This window comes from Jaculus jaculus, chromosome 9, assembly GCF_020740685.1.
Source record: "Jaculus jaculus isolate mJacJac1 chromosome 9, mJacJac1.mat.Y.cur, whole genome shotgun sequence".
NCBI classification, from domain to species: domain Eukaryota; kingdom Metazoa; phylum Chordata; class Mammalia; order Rodentia; family Dipodidae; genus Jaculus; species Jaculus jaculus.
In genome coordinates this window covers 50,437,302-50,456,166 of record NC_059110.1, presented here as the reverse complement: position 1 = coordinate 50,456,166, position 18,865 = coordinate 50,437,302, and the positions used below count along the sequence as shown (strand labels likewise).

The 18,865-nt window shown below is 39.7% G+C and overlaps 1 protein-coding gene across 3 annotated transcripts in view; it reads left to right on the top strand.

Moving 5' to 3' along the window:
- Window positions 1-18,865, top strand: part of Slc35f1 (solute carrier family 35 member F1) — a 550,909-nt gene that overhangs the window by 465,154 nt on the left and 66,890 nt on the right. For all 3 annotated transcript variants that reach the window (XM_004651243.2, XM_045158979.1, XM_045158978.1), the window contains one exon: window positions 10,967-11,126. In XM_004651243.2, the coding sequence (XP_004651300.1) occupies window positions 10,967-11,126 (160 nt within the window). The remainder of the gene's footprint in view (window positions 1-10,966; window positions 11,127-18,865) is intronic.

Sequence of the window (18,865 nt, the reverse complement as noted above, 5' to 3'; positions counted from 1 at the left end):
GCCCCCTTGTGCATCTGGCTAATGTGGGACCTGGGGAACGGAGCCTCGAACCGGGTCCTTAGGCTTCACAGGCAAGCGCTTAACTGCTAAGCCATCTCTCCAGCCCAACCCTTACATTTTTATAGAGACTTTAATAGGTGTAGGCCCTCTTGTAGCCCATGATTGGTGGTAGCTTGATAATGAAGAGCGGGCTTATGTTTGGATATGGTTCTGACTTGTTTCCCAGCTCCAGCTATGGGTCTTGTACCACTGAGGGGATCAGTTACCCGAATCAAGAGCAGTTGGTTTTCCACCATGGCTGTGCACCGCTATTGCACTTGTGTGAGCATCAGGACAGGTTATTTCCTGCTAAGTAGATTAGACCATGAGTTGCTTGGACAGATATTGGTCATTTTCCCCCAGTCGACCATGTAGCACCTTCTGGCACTAGACGTGCTGACTGTCTGGGTACTGACTCTCTTCCAGCTTCCAGCCATGCCATTCCATTTTACGTGTCAACCACATAAGATGTCTTCAGCAGTAAGGTCTTACCACTAACCTTTGGTAGGTCATCATGTACTCTGACAGAAATCTGTCTTTCTTTTAGGAAACCTTGTCGGTCTCTCTGATCAAAAGCTCATTGTGCATGATAGCCACATGCTGGTACTGGGAGTTACAGGTCAGTGCCCACTAAGAAATGGAAGAAACAGATAACTAATATGAAAGAGTTAGAGAGAAGATAGAGATAGAGAGAGAGAGAGAGAGAGAGAGGGAGGAGCTGTTGAAGTTTAAGGTGTCTTTATCATACCCTCTCCAGTGTCTTGGGACTCAGGTTCCCTCTAAGGGACTGGTGAAGGTTTAGCCATTTGTTCTGCCTTTGAGGAAGTAGAATTTTATGGTACCATTTCCATTTGGGTCTAGATTACTATTTCCCACCCCTTCGATGCCCTACCCTCCCTCCACATCCATCCTAGTGTCTAGTCCATGAGATGCTTGCTGGGTATGTAAGGTACCTTGAGTAGATTCAGGTTAGGAGCTGTAGATGAGTGAGACTATGTGGCGATTTTCTTTCTGTGATTGGGTAAGTTCACTGAGAATGATCTCTTCTAGGTTCAACCATTTTTCCTCAAATTTCATTGTGTCATTTTTTCTTACTGCTGTATAGAATTCCATTGTGTAGGTATACCATATCTTACTTATCCATTCTTCTAGTGATGGACATCTGGGTTGATTACAGCTCTTAGCTATTACGAATTAAGCCACTACAAACATGGTTGAGCAAATCTCTCTGGCCTGTGGTTTAAAGGTTTTAGGATACATGCCCAGTAAGGGAATAACTGGGTCTGTTGGTATCTCTATGGTCAGTTTTTTCAGGAGTCTCCATGTTGCTTTCCAAAGTTGTTGTACCATCTTACATTCCCACTAACAGTGGATGAGAGTTCTTAAATCTCCACATCCTTGCCAGCATTTATTTAATTTGATTTTTTGGTGTTTGCTATCCTTACTGGAGTAAGGTGGAATCTCATAATTGTTTTAATTTGCATTTCCCTGATGATTAGGGATGATGGACATTTTCCTAAGTGTGTGTTTGCCATTTGTATTTCTTCCTCTGTGAACTTCCTGTTCAGCTCTTTGCCCCACTTTGGGAGTGGGTTGTTTGACTTTTTATTGTTTAGGTTTTGAGTTCTTTGTAGATTCTAGAGATTAGGCCTCTGTTAGTTGGATAACCAGCAAATATTTTCTCCCATTCTGTAGGAAATCTATTGGCTTTGCCTATTGTATGCTTGTCTGTAAAGAAACTCTTCAGCTTCATGTGAACCCATTGGTTGAGGGACTATTTAAGATTGTGAGCTACTGGGGTTTGGTTCATGAAGTCTTTTTCTATTCCTATATCATGGAAAGTACTTCCTATATTTTCTTCCAATAGTAGCCAAGTTTCTGGTCTTATATTGAGGTCTTTGATCTATTTGGACTTGAGTGTAGTGCATGGCAAGATGTATGGATCAAGTTTCAATTTCTTGCATATGGTTATCCAGTTTGTCCAGCTCAATTTGTTGAAGACGCTATCTTTTTTCTAGCCTATGTTGTTAGGGCCTTGGTCAAATATCAAGTAACTATAGTTGCTTGACCCAAAGTCCGGGTCCTCAAGTCTATGCCATTGGTCTATAGTCCAGTTTTTATGCCAGTACCATGCTGGTTTTTATTTATTTATTTATTTATTTATTTATTTATTTATTTGAGAGCGACAGACACAGAGAGAAAGACAGATAGAGGGAGAGAGAGAGAATGGGCGTGCCAGGGCTTCCAGCCTCTGCAAACAAACTCCAGACACATGCGCCCCCTTGTGCATCTGGCTAACGTGGGACCTGGGGAACGGAGCCTCGAACCGGGGTCCTTAGGCTTCACAGACAAGCACTTAACCACTAAGCCATCTCTCCAGCCCACCATGCTGTTTTTATTACTATGGCTTTGTAATATAGATTTTAGATCAGGTATGGTGATGCCTCCAGAGGTATTTATTTTTCTGAGGATATGCTTGGATATGCAAGGCCTTCTGTCTTCCTATATGAAATGTGAAATCATTTTTTCTATCTCTGTGAATAACAATGTAGTGGTATTAATTGGAATTGCATTAAATCTGTATATTGCCTTTGGTAGGATTGCCATCTTCACAATGTTAATTCTGCCTATCCAGGAGCATGGGAAGTATTTCCATTTTCTCAAGTCCTCCTTAATTTCTTTATTGGGTGTTTTTATGTTTGTGTTGTATAGATATTTCACTTCCTTGGTTAAGGTTATTCTAAGGTATTTGTTGTTGTTGTTGCTACTGAAAATAGGACCATGTTTCTTATTTCTTTTTCAGTATCTTTGTCATTTGCATATAGAAAAGCTACTGATTTTTGTGCAATGATTTTGTATCCTGCTACTTTGCTATAGGAGTTAATCACGTTCAGGAGTTTTGAGATGGAGTTTCTTGGTTCTCTTATGTATGCACTCCTGTTATCAGTGAATAGAGCTAACTTAACTTCTTCCTATCCAAATTGCATCCCTTTTACTTCTTTCACCTGTCGAATTACTTCAGTCTCTCTCCATTAAGTACTATTTGGGCTTTAGGAGCTTTGTACATAGCCTTTGTTATGTTAAGATATGAACTGACCATGCCAATTCTCTCCAAAGTTTGGATCTTGAAGTGATGTTGTATTTTGTCAAAGGCCTTTTCTGCATCTATCGAAATGATTATGTGGTTTTGTGTTTAACCTTGTTTATGTGGTGTATTACATTGTCAGATTCCCATATGCTGAACCACCCTTGTATTCCTGGGATGAATCCCAATTGGTCAAGGTGGATAATGCTTTTGCTGTGTTGTTGGATTCTGTTTGCAAGGATTTTGTTCAGGATCTTTGCATCTAAGTTCATCAGGGAAATAGACCGGTATTTTTCTTTTCTTGTGGCATCTCTGCCTGGTATTGGAATTAGAGTGATACTAACTTAATAAAAGGAGTTGGGTAGCTTTCCCTGTTCTCCAATTGTGTGGCACAGTGTGAGGAAGATTGGTTTGAATTCTTCCATGAAGGTTTGATACAATTCAGTTTAGAAGCCATCTGCTCCTGGATTCTTCTTTTTGGGGAGGTTTTTTATTACTTTTTCAGTCACAGTGAGTGTGATAGGTTTGTTTAGGAGATTAATCTGCTCTGAGTTTAGCTTTGATGGATGGTATTTGTCCAGGAATTTATCCATCTCCTCCACATTATGTAGTTTTGTGAAATAGAGGTTTCTGAAATAAGTCCTGGTGATTCTTTCAACTTCATTTATGTCTGTTGTGATCTCTCCTTTTTTATTTCGAAGTTTGTTATTTTGAAGCATCTGGCTTTTTGCTTGATTAAATTGGCCAGGTGTTTGTCAATCTTGTTTATTTTTTCAAAGAACCAGCTCTTTGTTTTGTCAATTTTCTTAATTGTTTTCTTAGTTTCTAATTCATTAATTTTTTGCTCTGATTTTAATTGTTTCTTTCTTTCTGGAGCTTTTCTGGTTGAATTTTTCTTGCTTTTCCAGTGCCTTTAGGTGGTTGGTTAGGTTATTGATTTGGGATATCTCTGTCTTTCTCATGAAGGCGTTGAGTGCTGTTTTTCCCCCTGAGGACCGCCTTCATTGTGTCCCATAAGTTTTGGTATGATATGTTCTCATGGTCATTCATTTCTAGAAATTTTGCAATTTTATTTCTTATTTCATCCACTATCCATTTATTGTTTGTTTAAAAATGTGCTTTTCAGTTTCCAGTGCCGATGGAATTCTTGGTGGGTCTTTTGTTGTTAATTTCTAGCAATATAGCATTGTGATCTGATATCACACAGGGAATTATGTCAATCTTCCAAAATATATGGAGGCAGGGTTTGTGACCCAGTATGTGATCTATTTTAGAGAATGTTCCATGTGCTGCTGAGAAGAATGTGTAGGCTGTGGACTTGGGATGGAATGCTCTGTAGATGTCCATTAGGTCTAAGTGGGCTATGATTTTGTTGAGCTATCTTACTAACCTGTTGAGTTTCTGTTTGGATGATCTGTCTATTACTGATAATGGTGTATTGAAGTCTCCAACTATGATAGTGTTGGTGGTTATTTCTGTTTTATTGTCAAGTAGGTTTTGCTTTATGAGCTGTGGTGCCCTGCGTTTGGTGCATACAGATTTTGATTGTAATATCCTCTTGATGGATCTTTCCCTTGATAAGTAGGAAGTGGCCTTCTTTGTCTTTTTTGATTATTTTTGATTTGAAGTCTATGTTATCTGACATTAATATAGCTATGACTGCTTGCTTCTTATTCCTGTTTGCTTGGAATATTGTTTTCCGCCCTTTCACCCTGAGGAGTTGTCTGTCTTTAGTGGTGAGGTGGGTTTCTTGAAAACAACAGATTGAGAGCTTCTAATTTTTTGATCCATCCTGTTAGCTTGTGTCTCTTTAGGGTAATGACTGTGAGATTTGATTTGATCCCTGCCATAATGTGATGGTATATGTGTTTGGTGGTTAGATGGACTCTGAAGTTTTTTGTTCCTTTTCTGAGTTTGGTTATTGTGATCTGCTTCTTGTAGGCATTTGAGTTTGATTATTTGATTCTTCTCTGTAGATAATTTCCATGAAATACTCTCTGTAGGTTTGGTTTTGTGTTCATATAATTGTAACGCTAAGTTTTGTCATAGAAATTTTTCTTTCACCATCTATTTTGAGGGATACTTTTGCTGGGTAGAGTAGTTTGGGTTGGAAGCCATAGGTTCTTAGACTTTGCAGTGTTTCAATCCAGGCCCTTCTAGCTTTCAGGGTTTTCATTGAGACGTCTGGAGTAATTCTGATGGAGTTAACTTTAAAAATTATATGCTTTTTTTTCCCTATCTGCTTTTAGTATTTTTTATTTGGTGTCAATGTTTAGAATTTGAATGACAATATGTCTTGGAGAGTTTCTCCTTTGTTCCAGTCTGTTTGGAGTTCTGTTAGCTTCTTGTATCTTGATGGGCCTTTCTTTTAAGAGACTTGGGAAGTTTTCTTCAATTATTTTGTTAAATAAGTTCTCCATGCCTTTGGTCTAAAGTTCTTCTCCTTCTGGTATTCCAATGATCCTGATTTTAGGACATTTAAAGATATCCCACAATTCCCTCATTCTCTGTTCACAGAAACTTTTGAAGTTACTGAAATTTTGAACTCTTGAAGTGTTTCTTCTGTCTTGTCTTCCAGATCTGAGTTTCTATTCTCCACATGGCTGACTCTATTCTTGAGAGCTTCTGGAGTGTTTTGGGCTTGTTCAATTAGGTTTGCATTTTTCACTACTTTTCTATGTAAAATTTCCACCCCTCTGTCAAGCTTCCTTTTCACATCATTGTCTGATTTTCATGATGTTTCATTGGAATTCATTCTTGCATTTCTTTATGTCTTCATTTAGTATCACCAGCTGATTTTTGATGTCCTCTTTTTTTCCCAGTGTCCTTCATATCTCTTAACTGTTTTTGAATTCCTTCCATTTTCTTATCTATTAGGTCTAGTCTAGTGCTGGCAGCATCCACATGATTATCAGTTCTTTGTTGCTTTTCTGCAAGTTGTACCAGTAGCTTGGTCAGGGTTGCATTGCTCATAGCTTCATTTTGGTGTTCTGATCCTAATGACTCTTCTATGTTTTGATTAGAGATGTTCATCTAACTGGGTTTTCTTGCATTTGATTTGTCATGTTATTTCTTTATGCTACTGCCTGCCCATCACAATGTATGAGCATGCAGGTGGGTGTATCAGGCTGGGCTCAATCACAGTGGGAAGCTGAAGCTGCCTGAGGCAGTTGCCAAGCAGTCTGGGCTTCAGCTGTCATTTGCCAAAGCCACCTGAGCTCCTGCCTGGCAGGGGCAACAAAGTTTCCTAAGCTCTTAGGTGGTAGTGCACCCAAACTGCCTGTGCTTGTGCCAGGAGGGATATTGAGGCACCAAGCACCAATGCAGCCTAAACTCCAGCATGGCAGAACACTGGGACCCAGAAGCAGTCTGAGCTCTCCTGCAACAGGACAATGGCAGTCTGATGGTGGGCCAGACAGGGAGGAGCTGGCACCTGATCTGATGCACGTGGGCAGTCAGAGACCGCCTGAACTCACATGGGCAGTTGGGGTGGGCCTGGGCTTGCACGTGAATGTGCGGAGACTAGCGCAGTAAGTGAGTAAATGGGCCAAGCAGGCTAAGCTTGCAGAAGTAGGGATTGGCTCGGTGGCACACATGTGGCAGGCAAATGGATCAAAGGAGCCTGAGTCAATGGGCCAGCAGGCGGAGCCTGTCCAAGGTCACTCGTGGGCAGGGGTAGCAGGGAGATTGCTCCTGTGCAGTGAGGCAAATGGAACTATGTTTACCTGAGACCCTTTTCCTACAGTAAGTGCAGGATTATCTTGATGCTGGGTACAGTGGCTGCTTGGGGGGCTTGAGGGACTCATGGGCTCCCCGAATGGGAGTAATCAGCGATTCCCTGTTTTATCCCCTCTGTGCCCTCCCACTGGCAATCTATTGGAGATTGCTCTCCCCTAAAATGCCCAGTGAACCCTTAGTGTCTTGCCTTTCCCGGAGATGTGCAGCACAGTTAGGTGGTTGCCATCTTGGCCAGAAATCCTCTCAATTTTTTTTAACTGACAAAATAAGGAGCTGGTTCTTTGAATAATAAGCAATATTAATGATGCCCTGGCCAAATTGACCAAAAGAAGAAGAAGAAAGGGTTCAAATTTACAAGACTAGAAATTAAAATGGAGACATCACAACTGATACCAATGAAAGTGGAAGAATAATCAGGACATATCTCAAAACCCGCATTCCACAAAGAAAGAGATTAGAGGCTATCCTGTTTTCTATAGCCATAAAAAGTTAAATATCTTGGAATATCATTAACCAAGGAAGGGAAATATCTGTACAATAAAAATACAAAAACCCCAGAAAGAAATTGAGGAGGACATTCCAGAAGACAGAAAGACCTCCCATACTCATAGATTGGAAGAATTAATATTGTAAAAATAGCCATCCTACCAAAAGCAATATGCAGATTGAATGTAGTTACAACAAAAATCCCAACAACTTTATTCATAAAGTGACAAAAAATAACTTCAATCTTTATATGGAACTACAGAATGCCTTGGATATCTAAAACTGCCCTCAACAACAGAAATACTTCTGTAGGTATTATCATACTTGATTTCAAGCTGTACTAGAAGGCCATATTGAAAAAAAGAGCATGGTACTGGCACACACAAAAATGATATATAGAACAATAGAAGATCCAAGTTCAATGAACTACCTGATATTTGACAACTGGGCCAAAAAAGCTAGCTGGAGAAAATACAGCCTTTTCAAAAAATGGTGCTGATATTCCCCATGGGGTTGTGGATTATGTGCTTGAGAGCAGAAGTCAGTTATTGGGGGAAGGCAGTGCCTCTGGGCATGATGTCCCAAACTGTGGCTCTTACATCTGTCTCATTCACCCTAGTGCTGATTGTCAGGATCACCATGTAGGCAGCATCCTTGCTTGTCCTCTATAGTTTTACCTGGGCCTTGGCTGAAATGTGAGATGTGGTTTATCTCCTCACATCTCACTTTGTTCTGAAAAAGAAAAACAGATTTTCCCACAGAAAATGAAGTGGGCATAGGTTAAATGGGATAAGCATTATTAACTTAGGGAGATTTTGATGGCTGTAGGCCCTCTTTTAGCCTGAGACTAATGGGAGCTTAACATTAGAGAGCATAATCTTTGTCTACATAGGCTTCAGACCTGGTTCCCAGTTCCAGATATTGTTCCTTTCCAGTGAGCAGATCTCTTCACCAATCAGAAACCCATTGGTCAGCTGAGCATGGTGGTGCATGCCTTTAATCCCAGCACTTGGGAGGCAGAGGTAGGAGGATAATGGTGAGTTCAAGGCCACCCTCAGACTACATCGTGAATTCCAGGTCAGCCTTTGCTAGAATGAAACCCTACCTTAAAAAAAAAAAAAAAATTGGTTACACACCAAGGTTGTGTGCCACCATTGCACTTGTCAGGCTGGTTGCTTCTGAGTAGCTTAGATCCCTGGTTGTTCACACCATTGCTGGCCATTTTCCCCCAGTAGCTCACATAGTCCTTTCCACCATAAGACATGCTAACCATCTGGGGACTGGCTCTTGTCCAGATTCCAGCTAGGTCTCTCCATGTTCTGTGCTGGTAGCATATGGTGTCTTAGCAGTAGGGTCTTACCTTTTCCCTCAGGCAGGTAATCAAGTGCTTTGACAGACGCCTGTCTTATTTTTAGGACCTCATAGGTCCCTTTGATGAACATCTCAATGTGGGTAGCACCACTTTCTGGTACTGGGTGTTATAGTTCAGAGCCAAAATTTTGTAAGGTTAGGCTTCATCCTACCCTTTTCAGGGCCCTTCTTTTAAGACACTTCCCCTATACTACCGGTGAGGGTTAAATCTTTTTGTCTACCTTCAACAAGAAAGGTTTGTATGGTAACAGTTAATTTTGGGTTTAGTTTTGTGTTTATTTCCCTCTAACTGCACTAGTCCCTCCCCCCAAATCTTTACATCCAATTTTCTGGGCTTCAAGTTGCCTTTCAGGTATGCCAGAAACTCAAGGAACTGCAGACGAATGAAAACATTTGTCTTTCTGTGATTGTGTGTATTCACTGACTATGATCTGATGTGTTCTATCCATTTTCCTACAAATTTAATTGTATCATTTTCTCTTACTGCTAAATAGAATTCTACTGTGTAAATGCACCACATTTGCCTTATCCATTCACCTAATGATGGGCACCTGGGTTGATTCCAGCTCTTAGTTATTATGAAGCGAGCAGCTATAAACATGATTGAGCAAATATCACTATAGTGACGTGTGGAGCATTTAGGGTAAAAACCCAGCAAGGGGATAACTTGGTCTATTGGTAGTTCTATATTCCTTTTTCAGGTAGTAGAGACTGAGCCAACTCTGGGAGCACAGATCATGTGCTCAAGAGTGGTGCTCTAGCCTGGCTTTGACAGCCTCATATTTTACAAAATTCCTTTTCTTCTTTTGTTTTTCTTTACAGGAAAACTGTGCTACACTTGTTTATTCTTGTTGTTTTGTTTTGGATACAGTCTTATCTAGCCCAAGAAAGTCTAGGGTGACTGAACTTCTTACCCTCATAGCTCTACCTCACAAGTTCTGGGATTATAGTCAAATACTATCGCATCTGGAATTGAACACAGGGTTTTGTGCATTCTAGACAAGCACTGTACCACCTGAGCTATATCTCCAGCCCTTTTTGTTTTTGTTTTTGTTTTTCATATATGGTTTCCCTCTATATCTCAGCTTGGCTTCCAACTTGTGATCCTCCTGTCTCAACCTCCCAAGAGTTTCCATCTACAAAACACGATCCTTAAAAAGCAAACCAAAAAAAAAAAAAATAAATAAAAACATGACCCTTAGTGTTAACAGTGAGCTTTGGGATTCCTGGGAAGAGCTTGTATGGTTGTTCTCTCCTTTCTGACAGAAAATAGAGGCCACCAGACCTATTCTCCAATCCAGCTCTGGCTCCTGACACAAGGTTCCTCTCATTTCTCATGTCACCCTGCTTTTTCTCTAGGTCACTGAGGGCCATCTGTACCAACTCTCAGGGCTTCATATTTGTGCAAAGTATACACAAAGTGAAAGTGATGTTAATTTTTCTAGTCCTTATTCAATTTTAAAACATTTTACAACTATCTTTAATATATATATATATGACTAATATTCTAATAACAAGAGGGATTATTCTTCTTTTAAGAATGAATAAGGTTTGTATCAACTTTTACTGGCAGGAAGGATACAATTATATAAGAAAACTTAAGCACAATTTCTATTAAGTTCTCATAATTTGTAAAACCTTATAAGAAGTCTGTGTCCTCACCTTCCATCTACTCCTGAGAAGTGGAGCAATGTGAAAAGGTGGGTATGTCTTCCTTGCTTCAGGTGTTGCCTTGTACCTGCCAAGCTCTGAAGAAGATGAGAGGCAGAGCTGCCCTAGACACAGGAGAATCTTCACCCTCTCTTTGCCTTCTCCCTTTCTCTCAAGGCTCAAGAAATGTTTGTGGTGATGTCTTAAAAAATACAGTAGGACTGGAGAGATGGCTTAGCAGTTAAGGCATTTGCCTGCAAAGCCTTGGGTCCCTGGTTTGACTCTCCAGGACCCACATAAGCAAGATGCACAGGGGGTGCTTATGTCTGGAGTTTGTTTGCAGTGGCTAGAGTCCCTGGCATGCCCATTCTTTCTCTGTGTTTGCCTCCCTCTCTTATAAGTAAAATATATTTTTTAAATAAAATAATCATGTGCTTAACTCTGAGTCGGCTTTAACTGCAACAGTTCTGTATGCACAGACACACACACATAACACAGTGGGTTCTGGAGGTACTTTCTACAGGGCTGAGTTACATTTCCCTCTGTCATGGAAAGCATTCCCCTGAACATCCTCTTGTTGTTCCCTACCCCCAATAGCTCTTGGACTGTTTCGTGATCCCAGTGGTGATTTTGCTCTCCTGGTTCTTCCTGTTGATCCGGTACAAGGCTGTGCATTTCATCGGCATCGTTGTCTGCATCCTAGGGATGGGCTGCATGGTAGGAGCCGATGTGCTCGTGGGAAGACACCAGGGTGCAGGTGAGTCCCTGGATGGTCACCAGGTCACTAATTTCTGTGAGTAAGGCCAAGGTGAGACATGAATGTCTATAGTTGCATAAAAACAAGAGTATTAGGAGCCTGGTCTTTCTTGTCTGAGTCCTGTTATATTTGTTCCCCACACCTAAAACAGAAGCTCCTAAGAGATGCTTTCTGAAAGAATGAAAGATGTAAAAGTACAGCTTTAATACCCTTTCTTCATGAATTTGGAAACACTCTGACAGTCTACAACTGAGTCGCCATCTACTTGGAGGAAATTTTGATGGCCAGTCCTACTGGCTTAGATAACCTGGCTAAAGACTGGCAATGAGCCAGTTAACAGCATAGCTACAGTGGGCTTTCCCCACTCTGCCCACACAGACCTGGTTCTTCCACAGCAGAGAAAGATTAGGCTTTCAAATTCCTGGATGAAGGTGGGTTAGTAGGGTTAAAAATGTATCCTCACAGTTGAAGAATTTCATCAGGATGCCTGATGTCTTTGTCAGTATGAGCAAGACCAAAGTGTCTTTTCCTCATGCATGGTTTCCTGATTATTTGTTTTGTTGGAAAGACTTATTTTACCAATCACAGCTTGAAGACTTAAGACATAAAATTTTGTGACTAACTCATCTAATTTCTGCAACTTTTTTGGGATAACCCTGTTTGGGATGGTTTCCAGAAAACCCATATTAAAAGGCTACAATATTTATGCTATTGAAAAAGTTCTGGATGAGAAAAACAATGACCCTTTTTATTAGCTTCAGGAATGGAATGGAATGAAATTCCAACATTTCTATAATTCTTTTCTTTCTAGTAAATAAGATAATAAGGAGTAAAAATTAGAGTATTTCATTTTTTATGAGACAATGTCACATGAAGTCTCTGAAGGAATGCCATTTATGTTGTATCACAGAACTTTATAGCTATGAAGGCCATGTTCCCACCTCAACATATTACCTCAGTATACTCTAGCATTCTCTTTGTGAAACACTGTTTCCATGGCCTATCAGTACATGGCATATGAAAGGGCTGATTTCATGCTTTATATATGTAATCAATCACTATATCAATAACCTCTTTGGAACTCATCAGATAGCATTTTTGCTCCAGCTTTCTGGTCATTGTATGAACACAGGCTAAACAAAAGCAGTACCTTTGATTAGACATATTCTGTCTATTGACCCTAGCCACTTATGATGCCCATCAGCTTACATTCCACTAACAAGGGAGGCAGTTGTCCTGGTAAATCTGAATGTTTAAGCCTAGAATGGCAAGTTAAGTTTGCATTTATTTATTAAATTGAAAATATTGTCTAGCTTTGAAGTGCTAGTATTTTAAAAAAAGATAAATTTTGAGAGTCTTTCCAAAGTGGCCACCTTTCATTATTGCTGTTAGTGTTTAACTGTACATAGGGCTGAAATTATAGGTACATCTGCTCATGTAAATCTATTGACTCTCACAGCATTGCTTTTGTGACACAGAAAGTACTAGAGTTCACAGAATTAAACCTTATCGCTTATCACTTTAGAGCACCTTCTATGCTACCAAAATGGTGCCCAAGTATAAGGTATCATGCTTTAAGGCCCAGCCTGAAAAAGTATGATGCTCTAAGACCCACTCAGATAAGGTATGATGCTATAAGGTCTTCCAGATGTGATATATAAGGGCTCATTTTACCAAATTGGTTTGTGTGCTAGTTACTTTTCTCATTGTTGCAATAAAGTATCTGAAATAATAAAAAAAAATACAAAAGGGTTTATTTTGGCCCACAGTTGGAGGTTCCAGTTAGATAGACATAGTGGCAGGAGTTTGAGGCAGCTGGTCACATTATACTCACAGTCAGGAAACAGAGATAAATGCATGTGCTTAGATAATTTCTTTGTTTTTTTAAAAAACCATCAGATTGCAAAGATTTTATTTTATTTTTATTTATTTTACTTTTATTTGAGGTGGGGAGGAAAAGGCAGGTAGAGAGAAAGAGCAAATTAGAATGGGCTTCTCAGGGCCTTCAGCCACTGCAAACGAACTCCAGACACATGTGCCACTTGTGCATCTGGCTTACATGGGTCCTGGGCTTCACTTAACCGCTAAGCCATCTCTCCAGCCATAGATCAATTTCTTTATTTAATTCAGGACCCAATCCTATGGAATGATGTCACCCCAGTTAGAGTGTGCCTTCCTACCTTAATTCACCTAATCTACAAATTACCTCACAGACAAATCCAGAGACAAATCGCTCTCCTACATGATTCTAGATGCTCTCAAGTTGACCATCATAAGTAATGTTAAACTATCATATAAAATCTTTTTTAAAAGAAAAATTTCACATCAATTTTGAGATCAATAAAATTCAAAAATTGTTATGAATTATTACTAAAATAGCATTTGTTTTTACCTTTATAATATAGTTGATTCTGTTGTATTATTTAGCCAAGAACACCAGACTTCTTCTAAAATGCTTCATATACTTTCCAGAATTTAATTATGTATTCAACTCCTATAAATTGTTATTACTATAGCAAGAGCTTTTCAAAAGAAAAGGACAATAGTAGATTGCTTAATCCCTGTTTCCCCTAGCCTGGAGATGGAAATTCTATCCCTGGGAACATTAATTTTGGCACATTCACAGTTACTTTGACCTCATTACAATTAAAATAATTTTTTTAGAGTGTTTTGTCCTTAGCTATCTAAGAACTCCCTTGTTTCAGCCTAGCTGGAAAAAAAAAAAAAAAAAAAAAAAAAAAAAAAAAAACCTCAGATGGCCTCAGGGCATTCCACATATAAAATATAAATGTTAGCCAAAGAATGCTATTGTGGAAACTAGAGCATCAAGATTTCATCTGGTCTAAATATCCTTTTTACCAAAATATGTTTATTGTATGTTTTAACCCATTTGTCGAGATGTGAGTTATTCATCAATTATTATCAATTATAATATAAAATTATTATAATCAATTTATTATTTCATATAAACTTATATTTATTTTAAAGAAAAGAAAAATGAGAATACATGATTTCATTTTATCTTAATAACTATGCAAAAAAAGTATTTTCAGTTTCTTGGAACTGAAGAAATCAAGTCTCTGAGAAGATTGGAAAATCATATATTACTAAATTGCATGGCCCAGATGTGAAATCTAGTCAGCATTCTTTCTTCCATGCCTTTTAATTCTTATTGCTATATAATTGTGTCGCATAAGAAATGTAGAGTGTTTTAAAATAATAAGTTAAAAGAACAACTGTCCTGAATTGTCCATAATGCAGCCGTAGGTGTGACTTTCGGAGTTAAAAACAAGCACCAGCCGGGCGTGGTGGTGCACTCTTTTAATCCCAGCACTTGGGAGGTAGAGGTAGGAGGATCTCTGACAGTCCGAGGCCACCCTGAGACTGCATAGTTAATTCCAGGTCAGCCTGGACCAGCGTGAGACCCTACCTTGTATAACCAAAAAAAAAAAAAAAAAAAAAAAAAGCACCAAGAAAACAAGAAGCACCAAGAAAACAAGACAGTTGGTCCCTATTTGAAATCTAAATGCTTTCAATGGATAAACACACTTTTCTGAATTGCGTGAATAATCTTTCAGTAGTCTTAGTTGTTTAACTCATGTTTGGTTCTCCACAAAATATTAAGTAGTGATTTTTAATAACCTTCCATCTTTTCCTCCTACCATAATACATAACAATGGTCATATAAATCTGGTATTTCTGATAATTAAACAACAATATAATAAAGAAAGGCAATTTCTTACAAAAAAAAAAATTAAGACTGGTTTGATTAGAATCAAAGAGCAATCCAGTATGAGGAATGTCTAATCCCAAGACACAGGTGGATTTTTAAGGGAATGATACATTCATTCTTTTTAACCACTATAGTGAATGCTATGTGAGTACTATACTAAGCATTTTGCATGTTTATTTTATTCCTGAAATAACCAGTCTTTAAGATAAGGAAAATGAAGTCCAAAATATCCTATGACACAGTGACATAAAAGTGATTATTCTGTTGGGGCTGGAGAGATGGCTTAGCGGTTAAGCACTTGCCTGTGAAGCCTAAGGACCCCAGTTCCAGGCTCAATTCCCCAGGACCCATGTTAGCCAGATGCACAAGGGGGCGCATGCATCTGGAGTTCGTTTGCAGTGGCTGGAGGACCTGGTGTGCCCATTCTCTCTCTCTCTCTGCCTCTTTCTCTGTCTCTCACTCTCATATAAATAAATAAAAATAAAAATAAAATAAAAAAGTGATTATTCTCAAATCTACCTGTATTAAAAGCTACTGTCATTCAAAAATTTTCCATATCATGGGATAAGACCTTTTCAGTCAACTCAACTTATCTAGACATTTATTGAGAACATAAAATGTTCCAACATCCATGTTCTGGACCATACAGATATAAAGCTAAGTCATAGACTATGACAAGAGAATAAGTTGGAGATTAAGCCATAGGAATGGAGAGGAATGGATTGGATGCCAAAGATACCAGTGGTACGAGGTCACTTCACAACTTCAAATCTACCATTTGCAAAATTTGATGGTTTAATGCAGCTTCGTACACTTAAATGATAGCCTTTCAGAGCTTAATTTTAATAAAAAATTAAATAAATAAAAAAGAAAAATAGTTACTACTATGTCATTAATTTTTGCATTAACTGCATTAAATAATGGAGTAGTGTGATTTCCTGTTAATTAGATACAAATTTTAGACATTTCCCTATTGTATCTAACACTGTATTATATAATATAGCTTTATACAATTACATTCTGGTTATCTAGCTTGCGGTGGGTCCCGGAGAGTCAAACCTGGGTCCTTTGGCTTTGCAGGCAAGTGTCTTAATAGTTAAGCCATATCTAAAGCCCATCCACTTTTAAAATGATTTTAAAACTAACAAATGTGATTGTCAGTAAATTATAATAACTATATTTGATATCTTGTCACTGATAACTTGGGAAATATTTCTGAACTTTAGGTTACACAAAATTATATTATATAGATAGGTTAAAACTCAAATTACTGATGAGTGGGTTTCCTGCTGTGGAAGGCCAGTTCACAGAAAATAGCATAACTGTACAGGTGTAAAGCCTTAGAAACACAGGTAAAGGCTGGAGACACAGCTTAGTAGTTAAGACACTTGCCTGCAAACCCAAAGGACCCAGGTTTGACTCTCTAGGACCCATGTAAGCCAGATGCACTAGGTGGCACATGCATCTGGAGTTCGTTTGCAATGGCTGGATGCCCTAGCGTGCCTACTCTTTCTCACTTTCTCTCTTTCTCTCTCAAATAAATAAATATAAATAAAACATTTTTTTAAACCTCAGGTAAGACCACTCATCAAAATATGTTGTCTACTTTTAATGACTTTTAAAAGATAGATTGATGTTCCTCTAGTTCTTACTAAAATGTTTCATTATGATTTAGCTTTCCTGAATTCATTCATATAAAATTAATTTCATTAATCAAAAATTTTATTAAGCAGACACTTCACTAGTGCAATAATAATTGATATTCATAATAATTTCTACATGTCATCACAAGAATCTTCTGAGTGTCTTCTGAAGGAAAAAAAAAACATTAAATTATGCTGTATAATTTTGTGAATAGGTATGTCTTTTTTTTAATTTTTATTTATTTATTTGAGAGAGACAGACAAAGAGAGAAAGACAGATAGAGGGGGAGAGAGAGAATGGGCGCACCAGGGCTTCCAGCCTCTGCAAACGAACTCCAGGCGCGTGCGCCCCCTTGTGCATCTGGCTAACGTGGGACCTGGGGAACTGAGCCTCAAACCGGGGTCCTTAGGCTTCACAGGCAAGCACTTAACCGCTAAGCCATCTCTCCAGCCCAGTATGTTTTATCTTATGTATTATTCCTTGCACGAACTATGTAAACTTAAAAGTTTGTTATACGCTTCCGGTTAAGATGGCGGCGTAGGTACCACGCCAAAGCAGCCTAGGGGGGGAAAAGACCAAAAAAACTCAGCAAAATACACACTTTTACTAAAAAGTGAGGTGTATAGGAAATTGAGGCGGCAGCGGAGAAGTGGAAGAGTTATAGAGCATCCAGAGCCTGCACAGGCGGGAACAGCGGCTCCGGGGCGGCTCGGGCACCCGCCGCAGCCGCGGAGCGGCAGAAGCCGCTGGACTCTCGGCTGGAGCCGCAGGACAAGCCAGGTGCGGGATTTTCCCCTCACACCGTGCTCTCCGCAACTCGGGAAACGTGAGGGGAGAACGGCAGCAAGCAACGGAGGGAGGAGCAGACCGCGAGGTAAAAGCACACGTGGAACAGCAATACAACCAGAGCAGCCGCGGCTCCCTCCCCTCCCCCGCCGCCTGAACCCAGCTCCAGCGAACACAGCAGCGGCCCGGGACCAACTTGGGCTGACGGCGAGACCCAAGCAGGAGCAGAATTCGGCAGCAACTTCAGCGGCTCCAGCACCGGTACCAGTGGCCCCAGCAGCAGCGGACCCAGGAGCGGCAGCGGTGGTAGATCCCGCAGCAACGGCTTTGGGGTGAGCAGCGGCGGTGGACACGGCAACGGCAGCTTCAGCAGCGGTGGTGGCTCCGGGGGTGGCAGCTACAACAGCAGCAGAGGCGGCAGCAGCGACTCAGTTTGCCCCGTAGGAAAAGCAAGTGCCCAGCTCCAGAAATCAGAACAGCAGCCCGACGACCCAGGCAGCAACTTGACTGAGACCACAATCACCCAAGGTAACTGGGATTGCACCAGGGAAGGGTCTCACTTGGTCACAAGCTGACTTGGATACCTCAACAGACCAGAAATCTAAACCTTTTATTGATAGAGGATCTGGTCATTATAATAACTACTCTTGCATACATACTCGGGGCTGTCTTTGATTGAATGTGTACAGTGTTTAGTTAAATTTTAGAATCTACCAGTATTTTATTCCACTCAGCCTGCTTGAATACTCCTATAGCAAGGAAACTCAACCCCTAAGAACATCTTTGTAGATACTCTGAGAGTCTTAAGAGCCACACCTAATACCTTAAGGTCCTACCCTGAAAATATATTACATCAAATCAATTGATACAGCTAAGAATACACAGCTAGCTAGAAAATCCAAGCATTAACTTAATCCAAGATGCAAAAATATATACATTATAACACAAGAAACACTAAAAAGCAAGACGATATAAATCCACCTAAAAGTATTAATGCATCAGAAATGTCCTCCAGTGAGAAAGAGTTAGAGGAAATGCCTGAGAAAGAGTTCAAAAGAATAATTATAAATATGTTCAAAGAGGTCAAAGAACACATGAAAACAATCAAAGAAGAAATCAAAGAGGAAATCAAAGGAATCAAAGAAGAGGCAGGACACCAATTTAATGAAATAAAGAAGGCAATACAAGACATAAATAGAGAAATAGAAATAATAAAGAAAAACCAGTCAGAATTACTAGCAATGAAGAACACAGTTAATGAAATAAAAAACTCTGTAGAAAATCTCACCAGTAGGATTGATGAGGGAGAGGACAGAATATCTAAGCTAGAAGACCAGGTGGCAGACCTAATGCAGTCCAACAAAGAGAAAGACAAACTTATAGAAAAGTATGAGTGGGAATTTCAAGATATTCGGGACACTATGAAAAGATCCAATATAAGAATTCAGGGCATAGTAGAAGGAGAAGAACTCCACTCCAGAGGCATAGTAGGCATCTTCAACAAAATCATAGAGGAAAATTTCCCCCAAATTGGGAAAGAGGTGCCAATACAGATACAGGAAGCCTTTAGAACCCC